Source organism: Adiantum capillus-veneris, chromosome 27 (genome assembly GCF_014529385.1).
Source record: "Adiantum capillus-veneris isolate H3 chromosome 27, ASM1452938v2, whole genome shotgun sequence".
In the NCBI taxonomy this organism is placed as follows: domain Eukaryota; kingdom Viridiplantae; phylum Streptophyta; class Polypodiopsida; order Polypodiales; family Pteridaceae; genus Adiantum; species Adiantum capillus-veneris.
This window is the reverse complement of record NC_140957.1, coordinates 115,620,308-115,637,745: the sequence shown is the minus strand read 5'-3', so window position 1 is coordinate 115,637,745 and position 17,438 is coordinate 115,620,308. Positions and strand designations below refer to the sequence as shown.

General features: G+C 41.2%; 1 protein-coding gene and 1 pseudogene across 1 annotated transcript; both read left to right on the top strand.

Moving 5' to 3' along the window:
• The first annotated feature begins 12,396 nt into the window (after positions 1–12,396).
• Positions 12,397–12,906, top strand: LOC147422612 (uncharacterized). The gene has a single exon (XM_086503753.1). It carries the CDS (start codon positions 12,397–12,399, stop codon positions 12,904–12,906), a length of 510 nt encoding a protein of 169 aa, XP_086359879.1.
• A 1,019-nt stretch (positions 12,907–13,925) lies between these two features.
• Positions 13,926–16,622, top strand: LOC147422611 (uncharacterized; annotated as a pseudogene).
• The last annotated feature ends 816 nt before the right edge of the window (positions 16,623–17,438 follow it).

Here is a 17,438-nt window from a genome sequence, read left to right as displayed (position 1 = left end):
TGTGTATACGCGCTTCACCAGGGGTACTTTTCTCCCACTGGGTTTTTCCCCCTAGACATCTGGTGTGAAATGACACCTTATCTCTTAGGGTTTCATATAAGCTTTGTAGCTCTGAGTTTATATACACTATTATTCTAATACAGAGAGAGAGAGACTACAGAGATCTCGTACACAAGCTCTGTGTCTTCTCCTTCTCCATCTTCTTCCTACTCTGAGTTGCTGTCTTCCTTCTGTTTCCTGTTTCATCATCTTCAACATTTCAAACATTCCAATCAGATTGTTGTGTAAACCACTTGATACTTTCATGGTCAAACACTATTTCCTTACAAATAATGTCACCATGCTTTTAGATCATACACTATTCCATAGAGTTCTCTTTCATAATCAAAATAGTTTTGCTGTGCAAAATTAGTTTTTTTGCTTTCAAATGCAATTGACCTTTCTTCTTGCAGAAGAGTTTCTCCAATAGCTCAATTACTAGCATTTGTCTCAAGCACAAAAGGTTCATTGTATCGACAATTATAGCTAAAATTGGCACAGTAGCTAAAGCGACCTTAAGTGCATCAAAGCTTTGTTGTCAAGTTTCTTCCCAGCGAAATGAATTACCCTCGGCTTCTAGTTGGTCCGTCATAAAAAAAAAAATTCCAGCATTTTGTCTAAAAAATCTATGATAGAAATATTCAAATCCCAAGAAAATATAGAGCTCTTTCAATTTTTTTGGAGAAGACGAGTTACTAATGATATCCACTTTGGATTGATCCATCTATAGGCTTGCAACAATAAAAATTACAAGCCCAAATAGTTAGTTTTTGCTTTCAAATAATCACACTTGGATTCCTTTCATATGATTTGTGTTGCCATAGTAGATTAAAAACCTGCTGCAAATAATCTTCTTTAGATGCTCTATACACTAGAATGTAATATAAAGAATGACACACGAGAGAGGAGAGCAAAGCAATTAAGAGGAAGAGATGAGCTCTTGAGAGCTTTGAGAAGAGACAGATCAAGAAGAGTTAAAAGATTTATTGCTGGCTATTGAAGCACGAAAAGAACGACATGCACGAGATCTCCATCACCATCATCAACTTGAGTTTTATTAATCTTGTTGATAAGTCACAAAGCCGTTAATGGCCCGCTTAATCTTGTAAAGGCAGCTTAAACTCTTAGTTTTCAGTTAATCCAAGTGACGGTGTCATTAACAACCCACTTTGGCTCTCGATTAAGCTATACCCAAAGTTTATTGATGATTTTGGTGATTGCAAGAGCTTTTTGTGTCTATTGTTCTCTCTCACACACACCTCTCACAGCCAAAGGCCCCGTGCCTTCTCGGTTCACGTTTCAAACACATATCCCCTCACACTGCTCCGTCTTTTTAGGTTCCTCTTTGTGAGCATTGCAAACCATCTTGAGCCCTCCCTCGAACCTTGACTCCTACATGCATGCTTTCCTCTATGCCATGGGGAAAACCTCCTAGAGTGGGGAGGTTGACCAAAATAGGGTGCCCCTTTGATAATAATATAAACCAAAAACAATAGCAACGATGGCAGATTTTGCAACCAACTGCATGGAGAAGAAAAAAAGAGGTAGTGCCTTCTGAGGCCGAATTTCAGGTTGCTACATAAACAAATTTTGCTCCCCCTACTGTAGCAAAACCCATCAAGCCTGCCCGCGTAGAATTTTGTGCGGATCGACTACCAGACCCACCCGGACATAGGGTTGTTTCTAATGATTGGCTTGTTTGCCAATCCTTCCTCCTTGGCCCAAGGGGCCATGCCGGCCCAAGCACACACACACACACACACACACACACACACACACACACACACACACACACACACACACACACACACACACACACACACACACACACACACACACACACACACACATATATATATATATATATATATAGAGAGAGAGAGAGAGAGAGAGAGAGAGAGAGAGAGAGAGAGAGAGAGAGAGAGAGAGAGAGAGAGAGAGAGAGAGAGAGAGACAAAGAGAGAGAGAGAGAGAGAGAGAGAGAGAGAGAGAGAGAGAGAGAGAGAGAGAGAGAGAGAGAGATAACATGCACACCATGCATTGATCCATGCAATACTTTCCCCTCCTCCATAGCTCCCCTCTCCCCTGAGCTTTGATACCAATGTAAGATAGAGGGAAGATAGCCCTTCTAATAGCCACCCAACCATCCTATATATAGGCCCCTAGCCCTATGGCTCTTAGCTATATATAGACACCTATACTGCAAGTTTGTTCAAAACTTTTCCAGGGTCGTGCCCTCCTAATCCTACCCTTCGCATGACATGTTTACACACCTCACTCACTTATGCATCATGGTAGAGTTTAGGATCCATCCACCCTAGCTCAAATTGATCCTTGTTTATTAACATCAATGGCACTTATGCTGGTTACAATCAAATGAGGAGTAGAAATGTTGCCAAGTCTTTAGAAATCCATCAAAGGAATGTCATTGCCACTAGTTTTTTGATGCATCATGATGCAGAAGAAGGGTCACATCCCTCAGGTGCTTGTCACCATTGCATTGAAGAAACAACATCACTAATGAAATGAGGGAAATTGTGATTGGGGACGGGTATTGAGAGATCTTTTGAAGGAAGTTTTTTCCTGCTCCTCTACCAGGGCAATGTTTTCAAGCTTAAAGCTCTCCATGCTGTTGTTGAAGAGAGCTTATTGGAGGGAGATTTTTTCATTATTACTCAATCCCTTAGAACAACATGTCACTCTCATTTCATTCAACAATTTTAACTCACCACACAACATCCACTATCAAAGCAAGATGTTTTGCTAAAAGTAGATAAACTGCAATGCAATTTTTACTCAGCATATAGCATCCACTAACAAAGAAATATGATATGCACAAAGTAGACCAAATGCAAAACAAAAGACGTCACATCATCTTGAAGCATGATTTCTCATTAAAAGAGTTTCAATACCAAATGAGCCTATAATTACATACAAAATTATATGCGCACAAGGGCAATTGATCGAATATATCTAAGAAAATTATGTTTTATGTTGCACGTCGACAATTGAACACACATAGTAGATCTTCATTTGTCAGTTTGCTCTGATGGAAACATGTAGTGGTTCAAATCCAAGCCAAAATAGCGGAGGAATATGTAGTAAATATGCTTGTAGGCCATATATGGTTTACTTTGCACCACTCGTTCTGCAAAGTCTCCACATGTACACATTGAACTACTAGGAACATGAACTTCATACCTCTCTCCTCGAACTTGAGAAGAAGATGTCTCCACTATGAATTTTTCATGCATGCCTGCCTTCAAAATAGTGTGTTGAACAAAAACATGTGCTTCCATGGTTATGGTGCTTCAATTCTCTTAGAGGCCTGAATCAATACTCTGGGCCAGTAATGCACATTGCTAGTCTCCCTTGCCACAATTTTATTTACGATGAAGCCCCCTGTCTCCAATTCTAACAGCTCGAAGACATTTATGTTTGTTCCTTTTCCCATAAGCCAAATACTGGGTACTTTTGTAGGACATTGAGTGATTGTGTTAAAGATTTTCCATGTGTGATCCACACTTTTATTGCAAAACCACATGAAGTGTGCCTTTGAAGTGCTACCTTTACCAGTTTTATCCCCTCTATCCCATGTGTGAATGCCCCAGAAGGATGGTCCAATTGCACCTGCACCAGTGTTCTTTATGTTTTTCTTGCATTTACCAACTCCTCTAGATCCCAACCATCCTTGACATTGAACCCTACTGCCCTTTGGTATACGATGGATATCCCATATTGTCTTATGAATAATCATCTCATCAACCATCATATGGCCCTTGTGTCCTTTGACCTCATGACCTACCACTGTAAATGTTGTTTGTGGTCCTCGACATTGCGAGGAACGTTTTGTGTAATATTTTTAGGTCAATGTGACACATTCTCTTTCTCATAACTTACTACCCCAGATTTTTTGCGCCTTCTGACTACAGTAATATTATCTCCCTCCATTGTTGGTCTTTGATAGAGGGGTGTACCTCCTAGCCCATGTTCAATCTCTTTAGCTATAGCTCTTGGACCCGGCACTCCGCCCTGTTGTGAACGACAACCAAGTTTTTCATCCAAAGGTCCTGCTCCATGGTATTTACCCTCGACAAAAGCAAGCATCTTCACACTTTGCAACAAAGCATTTGACAGATCGGAAACGCATACATTGTACAAGCTCAATGTTTCTTTGTTTTCCTTGCCAGCAATCCAGCTTGCATGCTTTTTTTTTGCAAGGTTTGTAGTTGGAATGTATGAAAAATCATCCACCTCCTGCAGCATAAAGGAATCTTGTAAATGCATTGAAGCAAAATAAATATACATGCCACTCAGACATGCCCCACATAGTTTTACCCCAATGAAGTGCTTTCTCCAGTGAGGGTAATGCACGTGCCACCAACTGAGCCAACAATCCATCTGCGACAAGTTACTATTCGAAACTTTTCCAACCGCCCACCAAGCTCGAATAGTCTTGTACATGCTTGTTGTCTCCTCCTCCCTCCTTGCACATCGCCATAGTTAACACATATGCTTATGCTCATCCTGGAAAATTTTATGCACGTACTGCATGGTGTGAATGTGCAAGCTTTGCTCCCAATGAAACAAGCAAGAGCATTCTCTTCCCTCCAAAATATTGGTAGGCTACAGTTTGAATAGCTCTCCAATTTGCCCCAGCCTCATCTATCATGAATCCCCTAAAATTGGCTGGAAGGTGCCCGCTTCTAATAGCACAGAATTCATCATTTCCCAAAACATGATTTGAGATTCTAAGTCCTCTTCCTTCATCTTGCAAATGGATATTGTCTGCATTTCTTGGATCCTTCAAAGTGAAATGATTAACCAATGTTATGAATGAAAGCAAAAGAAGAGGGATGATATGTCAGCAAGTCAGACGCAGGGTCGTATACATGGGCTGCCATTGTTGTCCACCGTACTACTCTTTGGGTGTAATCAAAGCAAACCTAGCTTTTTGGGAGGTCTCCACTTCCATCTTGTCACATTCTATTCACTCGGCACCAGACCCCAGGCCATTGACTGACATTTTGAACACATGAAATTTTTTGCTATGATCTGTGGATTGTCCCGGAAAAAGAAAACCGTGGAAAAACTTGTAACAGTAATTGTTTTTTTGCCAAATCGATTGGGACTCTGCATCAACACCAATCCATGCAGTTGTTGCTTCTCCGATCCAATGTTTGAATCTAAGTTTTAGGCAACAAACATGCAAGTTAGTGCTCGAGGAGGGAGCAAAATTGATACATATACCTGAACAACAATTTGATACCTTTGTGTATGAATCAAAGGTTGCATCTCCTTCAGTATAGAGAGGAGCTCATTGCTAATCAGCTTCTCCCCATTTACGTACCACCACCCCCATAACTATCTGCTTTGCAAGATTCAATTGCAAAGCCCGTTCATTGCATTTATCGAGCATGCATTTACTTCTCTTGATTAATGCTAGATACCTCATTCTAGAATGAACTGGCTTAACCCAGCAATGGCCATCATACTTTTGATCCATCCCCAACATTTTTGGAACGCCATTTAGCACAGCATCGAGCTCATAAACGCAATCCCGATGTACATCTGTGGAACTTCATCGACATGCTTCTTAATGAATATCTAGAGATCATTCAACTTAACTTGGGGTACTTGTGGCTACATAATGCAATATACTCTAATGTACTCTGTGTTTTCTCCACCTGGTAAAATTTGCACTTTTTTCTGTTTTTGGTTTCTTCTTCTCTTAAATTGCTTGAAGTTCCTTCCTTACTAGCATAAAAGGAATCTTATGTCTTAAAGGATGAATTTCCAGCAGCAAAAATTTCTCCTTGTTCCTCAATGGAGCTGCCAAACAACTCTAATATTGCCACCTTTGATGTCGAGGACATCATCATACTCTCGTGTGTGACTAACAAAAACTTTGAAAACAAGGATGAATCCAATACAAATTGAAATTGCTAAACTACATTCACATCATCTTTCACCTTCGTCTTGAATGTCATCATCCGGAGAATGTAGTTGAAAGTTTTGTTCATTGAGAAATTTGCTAGATTATATGAATCCATCACGTATATTTTCAGACTTCTTGATGATATTCAGGGTGAGGAGAGAGGGAGGGATATTCAAGAGGAGAGTCTATGGCCTAGAAGAGGTTTGGTAATTTCAAAATAAATTTCACTAATGACTTGGCATTGATATCCTTCGAGCATAAAGTGTTGCGTGTACATCTTCAATGGATTAACTTGTTTAGTAATCTTTGTTGTGCTTTTTGTTAAATAGCTGGTCACCAAGACTGCAAGGACAAAACCACAATCAATGTCACCATCCACTATTGTCGGACAATTCTCCAGCAGCCTGCGAGGTATTGCAATACCATCTCCACATGTTTCATTCGATGGAAAAATCTAAAAAAGCTGCAAAGGGTAAGATAAAAGTGCAAGAAGGGACATCTTCTGGGTTTATGAGAGATGCTATCAGCTCAAACGAGGATATTGATGATTGAGAGATGGAGGCATACATGACATCAGGGGCAAATGTTGGGGGAGAGTTTCCCATTAACGAGGATGTCACTATACATCAGAATATGTTGTCCAAGCATTTTGGGAATTTAAAGGTGATTGTGAGCTCATGTATTGGAATTAAGCAGTCACTTGTGCAAATTATGGTTTTTGACATAATTTGGTTAATGCAAATAGAGCATGAGGTCCATTGCTCTGGGTTCCTCTATGCCGGTTGATGAAACTTGAGAAAGCAAGACAAGTAATTTGGGATTCAAAGCGTCTTCAACCATTGGCAGATACCTTTCTGTTGGAGGGATATTATGAGCCCAAGGGATGCTTCATATGCTCTATCGATGCACCAAGCGTTTTGGGGATGCGCATTTTGGGGTAAGTCAATACGTGATCTTTCCTATTATTGTAGGTGTAGCCTACAGAAAAAATATCAATTTGCATCCAAGGGTTTGTGTTGAACTTGTGGAGGTTGACTCTTCAAATGAGGTTGACATGTTGAGCATTGTGATGCGCATAAACAAGTAAGTACCTTTAGGAAATTTCAATTTTGTAGCCACCTCTATGATGAATTAATCTAATCATTCTATGATTGTCAAATGCGATGTAGATTGAATGAGATGAGATATGTTGCAACCTCCTACACTAATATGTTATGGATGGTGCGGGAGATGGGGCTTGCTTCGAAGGAGGCAACCATGGAGAAATTACCATGCATGGTCTATAGCTGGATGCAGGCAGACATTGACAAGCGGGTAGGGATGAAGGCATGGTATAATGTGCATGTGGTTCTATGTCTCAACTTCTACATCTAGTGAGTGCCACTGTAGTTTTTCTAAAATATTTTACATTAGATTTTTCATCGTGTAACAGGTATTTATCAATAATGCCATACATGCAAGAAAAATACACTCTGGCATTGAAAAAGATCATCACCGAGAAGGATAGAATGCTTCCTTTAGAGCTTCAAAGCAATTATAAAAAAGCTTTCTTTGAAAAAAATTCACCACCCAAAAAGATAACAAAACATGCGTTCACCATTGTTGATCCAGCTTTGGGAGATGATTGTGGAGGTATATTGTTTTGACCTCACACGTGATAAAAAATATGGAATTGACCCTTGTTGGCTTCAATGCAGGACATTGCGAGCAATGAAGTGGGCCAATCGACCAAAATGGCTGACGGAGGAAAGATTGTACATGTTGTCTTGTGCAGATCTCCTCCCTATCAAAAAAACATTCATTCTTTGTGCAATGGCTTTTGATGATCAGGCAGATGTTAAGAGTTTAGACATACCATAGATAGGTGAGTGCAATTGACCCTGACATTGACAATCTATCTCTCTTGATTGGTAGGGGATCTAATTGACATATTAAATGTTTTCACAACCCAGGTGAATCAGCTGTCTTTAGGGAGTGGTTGCAGGTTGAGGTTTTTTGGTCATCGATTGCAAGAAAGGCTGCAAATGTACACATCAGCATCCGGAGTATTCATTTGACATCCATGCCTGGTCTTGACCTTGATTCGTTCCTCGATGATTCCAAGCTTACTCGTAGAGAAAAGGTCTTCGCTTATGAGCTGGGTCTAATGAAAAAGGGAACTCAATCAAAGGTGGCGAAATCGTTGGCAGACGCAGGCAAAAGATATCTTTGCAGGTTAGAACACTATATATTTTTCCTTTGGATAAACAATATATATTTGTGAAAGCTTATAATTCTATAACTTGTATTAGATGGTTGTGAAAGTGTAAGTTCAACATGAGAGGTGTTGCAAGCTTGCAGAAAATGCTTGAAATTGATAAACTAAAGCATGTTTTCAACCCATTGCAAGTGGCCCGCAACTTCAAGGGGAGAGTTTACCAAGATTAACCTTGGTTTTTGGAGTATGATGAGGGATGTTTCCCTTTTGAGCAAGGAAAAAGCACACAGCGATGCAATGAAGGAAAGAGAAGGGAGAGCACGTGCAGATACACAAATGTCCACAATACCAGAGTCTAGTGTGCAATTGCCTCGAGGGGAAGTTTTTTATACAACTTCACAAGTACCATAGAACGTGGTTTAAAATTTGTCAAGTGTGAGCATCGTCGCTTTTGTGGCGGTTACTTTTTGCTAGGAAATTTGGCTACGACGTTTTTGAACGTTGTCAAGTGTGAGCATAGAACGTTTTTGATACAACTTCACAAGTACCATAGAACGTGGTTTAAAATTTGTCAAGTGTGAGCATCGTCGCCTTTGTGGCGGTTACTTTTTGCTAGGAAATTTGGCTTTGTTTGGCAAATGGAACATTCCAATCTCTCTTCCGGCTCGCAACAAGAGGCTCAAAAGAAAGAAAAACATGAGTTCTATTGATGTTTGTAAGAATCATAATCTTGATTGTCTACCTCATTAATATGGTCTTATTGTTCAGGAAAAAGAAGTGAGATGTCTGCAGAGGAGGTGGTAGAATTTGCCACAAGTCTGGAACTAGAAATATTGCATGGATCTGACCTGCTAGTAGTCACAATATCGTCTACTAGTAAGTTCAAAAACCCAGTAAATGTTCATTCAAGTGTGTTTCAAGAGCTTGTTTGCTTAGTTTTGTTGTAGCTAGAGGTGGCGAGCGTGTCTTAGTTTTGCATCTTGGCCGGGACAAGATAGAGGATGACTTGAAAAATGCATTGTTGAGCAATTGAGACCACACATTGTGGAGAAGTGTCTAATGCCATTGCAAGATGGGTCGGTAGTTGATTCATTAGTGAACGCATCTATTCTTTTCCTACTATCCAATGTGCCTGTGTATGGGTTGTCTGAAACAGAAGTCCCTGATTGGAACAAGATGGAAGCATGCCATTTTGGACAAGTCGCTCGACTTGCATTGGTAAAGTCGATGACAAAGGTGTATTTGTGGTTGTTTGTCTGGCCAATAATTATGGAATGGTTCATGATATGGCATCAGCTGTTGGTGTTTGGCAAGAAGAACACTTGAACATGGTTGTGTGTAAGACACCAGTGTGCAAGACAATCAGACGATGCTTGGTTCGATTCACTGCAGGAGGATGATTGGACACGAGAGGAGGGTGGGACACCAATACGAGGTACAATCCAGCGTCCATTGTCTCTATATAGAGTCTTTCTTGTATCCTGTTTCTCTGTCCTTTTATATATATTTGTTGTGTAGGAGGTATGTGTTGACGGGCGAGCGTCAACGACATGCATTATGCTTCCATTGGTGTGTACACATATGTGTATGCATATATTTTTTGTATTTACGGGCTCCATAGTGGGTTCCAAGCTGTACATTGATGATTAGATGAGCCTAGATACCTGTAGCATGTTATACATTCTTTGGCCGGCCGCCCATTTTTAAAAGCCCTTGTATATAAGTCAATTCACAAGATGTGAAGGGCATTCTTAGAGAAGAGAGTGTGAGGGAGTGTGGAGAAGAAGAAGAGGAGTGGCTATGGAGCTTGGATCTTCCACATCATATGTAGTGGTCATTGGGATTAATGGAAGCTAAGTTCTCTCTACTTTCTCTTGTCTTTCGAGCTTATGTGTGTTAATGGTGTATGATTAGTGTTAATCTTCTCTTCTCTCTCAAGTTTTCCCTCTTGTTTGAGCATTCTTGCTTCACATGTGTGCTAGATTAGAGTGTGTGTGTACGTGGGTTGCATACATTTCTCTCATTAGGCTTCTTTGTGTATGCTTAATGTGTGATTAGAGTGTGTGTGTGCTTGAGATTAGAGCAAAGGGATACACCATTGTCTGCATGATTAGAGAGTTAGAGTGTAGATTGAGAGTGTGTGTGCATGGATCTTGCTTCATCGGCTTTCCCCTTCTCCTCTCTTGCTTTACCCCTCTTCCTAGAGTCCTCATTCCATCACATTAGGTGCATCCATGCCTCCATGCACTAGCCGATCCACCGGATTGACATTATGTCGGTGGGTTGTGCGTTGTGCTATGACCGCCAACATTGGCGCCGTTGCCGGGGATCGAGCGCCTAAGCTAGAGGATCACCCGTGTGATGGTTTGAGTTTCTAATTTTAATTAGGATTAGGTGTTGGTGATGGTGAATTGTGGATCTATGGTGAGATTTGGTTAAGAAATTGTGATTAATTTGTATGTTTTTCTCTCTTTTTCACTAATTATTCACTAATTTTCTACTAATCCGCTAACAATTGGAGTGCTTTATATGTGTGTATGCCTAATTAGAGGCTTAAGCATCACTCTTTTGATAAGAAATTGCAAAAAAATTGAGTGAAATCGAGTGATTTTTTAGTGTGTAATTAGAGATTTTTTCCTAATTAGGCTCTCTAATTACTCTCTAATCACACGTGATTTTTGTGTCACACATAGCTAAATCATTGATTTGAAGTGTGATTATCATTCTTATGTGTTTAATTTGATTGAAAATGATGCTACACATGAGATTTTGTGTTTGATTGATTGTAGGTGAATTGTGGTTAAGCGGTTGCTAGTACACACACATGTATGTAGGCATCAATTGGAGTGAAAAATCAACACGATGCTTACGTTATTGTGAGTGCATTAACCCATTCATTTTTTGATTTGATTTGCAAGTTTGATTAAAGATAAATTTCACAAAAAATTAGTGCAAATCTAAGTGCAATTAGTGTGCCTATGTGTAGGCAAAGTGCACATTTTTTAGTGCAAATTGTGGTTTAATTGGTGCCAATTGAGTTCATAAAAAGCATTATATTACTTGATGTTGCTATGATGATTATGGATCAGTTTTTCATTGCTAAAATTGCGTCAAAATGCTGCCCAATTTTTGATAGAATGTGTGTGCATTGATTAGCGATTAGTGCTTGATTATGCGTGTGTGTGCACACATAATTGGGCTTGTAATTGATTGCAAATTGATGTGAAATTGGATGAATTGCAAAGTTCAAAGTGTGATGATCAATTGTATATGCTTAATTTTGTTTAATTCTATTGCTAATTATGCTAATTTTTAGTCAAAATTAGGCAAAAAGAGAAGCAAAACTCAACCTAATTTGGATGCAAAATGCATAAAAATTTGATTTTGGGTGTGATTTTGAAGTGTTAATTGCAAAAAAATCTTCACCAAATTGAGAGCGTACGCACTTCACGACCTATTTTTAGCTTTGCATGCGCATAGGTCTCACTTCTCGGAACAGTGTGTGCATTTACTTAAATTGGGTGTGTGTGTGTGTGTGTGCGCACTTACTTGATTTAGGTGTGTGTGCATTTACTTAAATTGGGTGTGTGTGTGCACTTACTTGATTTAGGTGTGTGTGCATTTACTTGAATTGGATGTGTGTGCGCACTTACTTGATTTAAGTGTGTGCATCATTTAAGAGGGGTGTGTGCCATCCTCAATTTGGGTGTGTGTAAAGTGTAGTGCACAAGCAAACAAAGGGAGTGGGGGTCAAGCACATGTACATGCTTGTTTTTAGATGTGTGGAAAGGGAGTAAAGTCAACAAAAGACAAAGCATCTGAGAAAAGAATCTAAGTGAGAAAGAGAGAGAAACAAAGTCAACAAAGATAATAAAAAGAGTGTGAAAGCACAAAAAAACAAAATTTGATTTGCATGGGCGTCCAAATTTAAAAGGCCTTTTTTTTTAACTTTTTTAAAAAAAGTTTTTTTTTTTTTTTTTTTTGCTTTCTTTCTTTGCTTCTCACACATATTCCATACGCATTAGATGTCCCACATACTCGACGCTCGCGCTCATGTACACACGATTAGACACATTTAGACCAAATACATCCGAGAGTTAGGTTTTGCCAGATTTGAGCCCGATTGTACGCATAAACCTCGATTTAGTGCAGATTTTGATTTTAGTCTACATTCGACGAGTTGACGAGGTTTAGAGGCCTATCACACGCCGAGAGCGCACATATGATGGCCATGACCACTTCGTGCTCTGAGTACACATTGCTCACACTTGTAGGCGAGCACAGAGGCCGGCCCTTTTACACGGACACATATGGACATTTCTTTGTCCAGTGCCACGCCTCCTTTGGCCCCACACAGACCCTCCAAGTGGTGCGAGTCCTTCCCGATGACACGCGGGATGACACATTTAGAGATGACTATCGCGCCACGTATGTGGTCGACCATTTGATTAGGCTAGAGGAGATAGAGCTAGTACACGCAGATGATTGCCTTGAGGCCTTCGACCATCCTGTGCAGGTTACATTACAGCGGGTAGGTCCTCGAGTGATCTATATAGATAGTGCTCAGCGCATATATCGATTAGAGTGTCGCACTTCTAGTAGACGCCTATCCACAGATGTTGTGACACTAGTTGGAGAGCCTAAAGACAGATGCTACATGAGCACCACAGGCACTGAGCTTTACTTTTTGACTTGTGGATTTCCGTACGACCCAGCGCCCTACTTCGAGTAGGAGTGCCTTACCTCCTTTAGAAACAGTGCCACCACCCACATCACTTGGGAAACCACCGCCAAGATTATCCTCACCTAGACTTGATTACCCACCAAGCGTTTCGAGCTATCACTTTGCGTACCACTCAAAGTGAGCCACAAATAGAGACCCAGAGCCTTCGAGACACGTACTTTAGAGAGTCTCAACCTTGACACCTTGCACCATCTAGAGACCCATGCCAGCCTTTGATGACACAGATTAGAGAGCATACGAGAGAGTCTATGACAACCACATCAGCCTAGTTGAGAGCACCAGAGGTAGGGCCCAGTAGATCACCCATTGTAGATATGAGTGCCCCTAGACCACTGACCCCCACCCTTCAGATACTGTCCGAGACCAGAGAGACTAGGGATAGCATGAGAGATATAGATGGTCAGATCTTGCATATAGTAGGCCAATCTCCAGGAGGGGTTGCATATTATGTTGACACTTATGATCACCCCTTTGTGAGGGTAGCCACCCCGCAACGCATGATGTCTACACCTAGGCAGATTGTGAGAGCCTACCCACGGGCCAATAGAGCAGTTTTTATTGATGAGCTCGAGGAGCAGTATCTCTTGATTGAGACCCTTGATTTTGATGACATTGAGCGAGCACACCTAGATGACAGCCTAGACACACAGACACATCCTAGGCCAGTGGAGCTTCAGAGAGTTGAGCAGACTGTGACCTATCTAGATGAGCTTGGTCGTAGGTACACACGCCTGACGAGTGGTGGATCCAGAGATCCTTCACTCCACCTTCTTGCATATTTGATAGGAGATCCACGTGAGCGAGTTTATAGGGATGTCGATCATGCATTATATGTTTTGACTATAGGTCTACCCTACTCCCCGCGACTTAGATATGATGATTTATGTTTACCCACGATGAACACGCTAGCTCCACAGCTACCGAGAGCTCCGAGTCCTCGAGAGAGACCACTAGAGAGATCACCTCCTAGGCTTCTTTTGTCACGTCGTATTCTACCACCTTGGGAGATGCCAGATGAGGATGATAGTGTGCCAAGAGAGATAGCTCCAACACCTAGCCTGCCACCACAGGTAGAGCCCCTGAGACTAGAGCCCAATCAGAGTATTGTTAGGGAGCCTACACCACCTACCACACTTATCCACGAGACTTCCAGCACACAGCGAGAGATCTCACAGAGTCATAGAGTGAGTGACTCCGATGCCTTTGTTATAGATGAGACCACTCCACAGATTCTAGCTACCCTTGAGCATCCTTGTTTAGATATGCCGACCTCACAGAGGCCCTTAGAGATAGATGTTGAGCTAGAGCCCTCTACGAGAGTAGATCCCCCTATGAGAGAAGATGCAGAGCCGACAACATCGCTATCCCACTCTTTTAGCTTGCATAGCGGTGTCATAGCCAGTGAGTCACAGAGAGAGTAGCCACCACCTATAGATGTTGCCCTAGTTCCATCTACGAGTGCCGATTCACGATCAGATCACCCGATTGAGCGGAGACCAGCCACGAACCGTACTTTTCTAGATCAGGTTCCTAGAGACCACATTACTCACACCACGGAGATAGAGGTTACACCACAGATACATGGACGTACACGTACTAGAGTGACCTCTACTGACACCCTATGTAGGGATACGATAGCGCCTGCTAGACTTGTTTGGAGACCATGTACACACGCATCTCAGCCATGTGTAGAGCCTTCTCTAGGCAGAGGCTCTACGACGATGAGTAGTGCCAATGAGGAGCGACACACGATAGATCAGGCACGTAGATCTCCACGTAGAGCTTCTAGGACAACCCAACAGGTATTTGTTCCCCGTGATGAGATACATGCTAGATTTTTACCTTATGATGACACGATCATATTTCTAAAGAGCCATATGACCGATGACAGACTTTCACATGGTTGGCTCACATCTAGACGGTCACTTGAGGCACATGATTACTTTGAGGGACAAAGACATGTTTGGGTACCTAGGCCACGAGCGATAGCACACCCAGTGCATACAAGATCATACCCTAGAGCGAGACCTCCATGAGCCAGATGTCGAGAGATGAGACTACCCTAGAGAGGTTGGTACCTTCACAGCAGATAGTATGTCCTAGAGCTAGATGCACACGTAGACACGCTCGGAGAGCTCAGACTGACATCCCTACGAGAGCGCAAGCATTGCTGATTTGGCTACCGAAGAGCCTTCCACAGACTATTCGAGTAGAGGCTGATGCCCACCCTACGACCATTCCTTATGCTGTTGAGGAGACTTTACATATGGAGCTAGGTGTTAGCCAGCCCTTGACTATTACGGATCGAGCTAAGAGATTGCAGATCATGCTTCATGGTGAGAGCTCTCTGTTGACTCCTAGTTGCACGAGATTTGAGATTTGTACACATTGATATGTGCACTAGATTTATGTGCATATACCAGAGGCACTTTTTTCCCTTTTGGGTTTTTTCCCTCTGGATATCCAGGTTTTAGACCCTAGCTTAGATGTTTTATTTTATTATTATGTTACTTTTGTTATTTTATCTTGCTGCTGACATACCTCTTGGAGGTACAATGCTTTTGTTGATCTTTTGATGCAGCACGTAGACAGACATTAGCTTGCCCATGGAGATTGGACGACCATGTAGACATGATGTATCTCCAGACACGAGGAGCTTCCATGACATCGACCTCTTCATCGAGCCCATGCGCAAGTATGCTCCTTCCTATGCTATATGGTTTTGTACATTTATATTTGTTGATTGTGGCTTCTTCTTGGTTTGATTAAGTGCATTCAATTATGTTTTGTTATCTGCCATTAAAGATGTATAAACTTGTCCTTTCTTTAGTTAATTGACTTAGAGTTTAGTTTTATTGATAAGCCTTGAGGTTAGGAGGCCATGACTTTAGGTTAACTCATTTACTTGACTACTAGTCTTAGTTGGTAAAATTATTTGAGCGTTTGAAACCTTAGGAGTGTTTTAAGCATAGAGAGGCTTTCTCACCCAAACAACAAAGAAAACTAGTGAGAATACAAAGGAAATGGAAGAAAAACAAAAGTGCCACAAGTGTAAAAGCTTAAGCTGGAAGAGAAATCCTTGCTTGATTTGGTACTTCACGCACATGTATTGCCTATGGTACTAGAACCCTAGAGGTTCCCAGTGTGGGTGCTTTTCTTTGAGAAGCAAAAAGCCCCAGGTATACAAATAAGCACACACGCCAAATGATTTTGCAAAATGTGGAAAATAACAAATGAAAAGCAAGAAAAATGAAATGAGAAAGACTTCCATTGAGCTTCAAGTAAAAAAAAAAAATTCAAGCTTTTGTTTCTAGTTGTGAGAGTTAGTTAGCTAATCTATGACAGACATAATTAGGGAATCTTGTATTGGGATAAATTTACTAACTTAGCTAGTACTAGAGTAAATCTTTTAACCCTTAGTTGTAGCTAACTAATTGATATACTCATTCATAAGCCCAAAACTCTTTATTAATTAATTTCAGCAAGTGCAATTTATTTTTCCTTAATGGCAGTGTAACATTTCATAATTCTTTGCATTTACTCATTACTACATGTGCTTTGCCTTTTCCTTATGCCTTATCACCATATATTTGAGAATGCTACCTCATCCACCTTTTTCTTTTTGCAGGCACATTCTTTCTCAAGCATCTACCACGACATGGCTTTGTCACGGACGACAAAGCTTCGGGAGGGGAGAGTGTTGACGGGCGAGCGTCAACGACATGCATTATGCTTCCATTGGTGTGTACACATATGTGTATGCATATATTTTTTGTATTTACGGGCTCCATAGTGGGTTCCAAGTTGTACATTGATGATTAGATGAGCCTAGATACTTGCAGCATGTTATACATTTTTTGGCCGGTCGCCCATTTTTAAAGCCCTTGTATATAAGTCAATTCACAAGATGTGAAAGGGCATTCTTAGAGAAGAGAGTGTGAGGGAGTGTGGAGAAGAAGAAGAGGAGTGGCTATGGAGCTTGGATCTTCCACATCATATGTAGTGGTCATTGGGATTAATGGAAGCTAAGTTCTCTCTACTTTCTCTTGTCTTTCGAGCTTATGTGTGTTAATGGTGTATGATTAGTGTTAATCTTCTCTTCTCTCTCAAGTTTTCCCTCTTGTTTGAGCATTCTTGCTTCACATGTGTGCTAGATTAGAGTGTGTGTGTACATGGTCTGCATACATTTATCTCATTAGGCTTCTTTGTGTATGCTTAATGTGTGATTAGAGTGTGTGCTTGAGATTAGAGCAAAGGGATACACCATTGTCTGCATGATTAGAGAGTTAGAGTGTAGATTGAGAGTGTGTGTGCATGGATCTCCTCTCTTGCTTTCCCTCTTCTCCTCTCTTGCTTTACCCCTCTTCCTAAAGTCCTCATTACATCACATTAGGTGCATCCATGCCTCCATGCACTAGCCGGGTTCCGATCCACTGGATTGACATTATGTCGGTGGGTTGTGCGTTGTGCTATGACCGCCAACAGTATGGAATGTGGGCATTGGTTCCTTTGGAAATTGC

What these genes read in the sequence shown, in the direction of transcription:
- LOC147422612 (XM_086503753.1), top strand. Translation starts at nt 12,397, where the DNA reads ATGATGGCCATGACCACTTCGTGCTCTGAGTACACATTGCTCACACTT.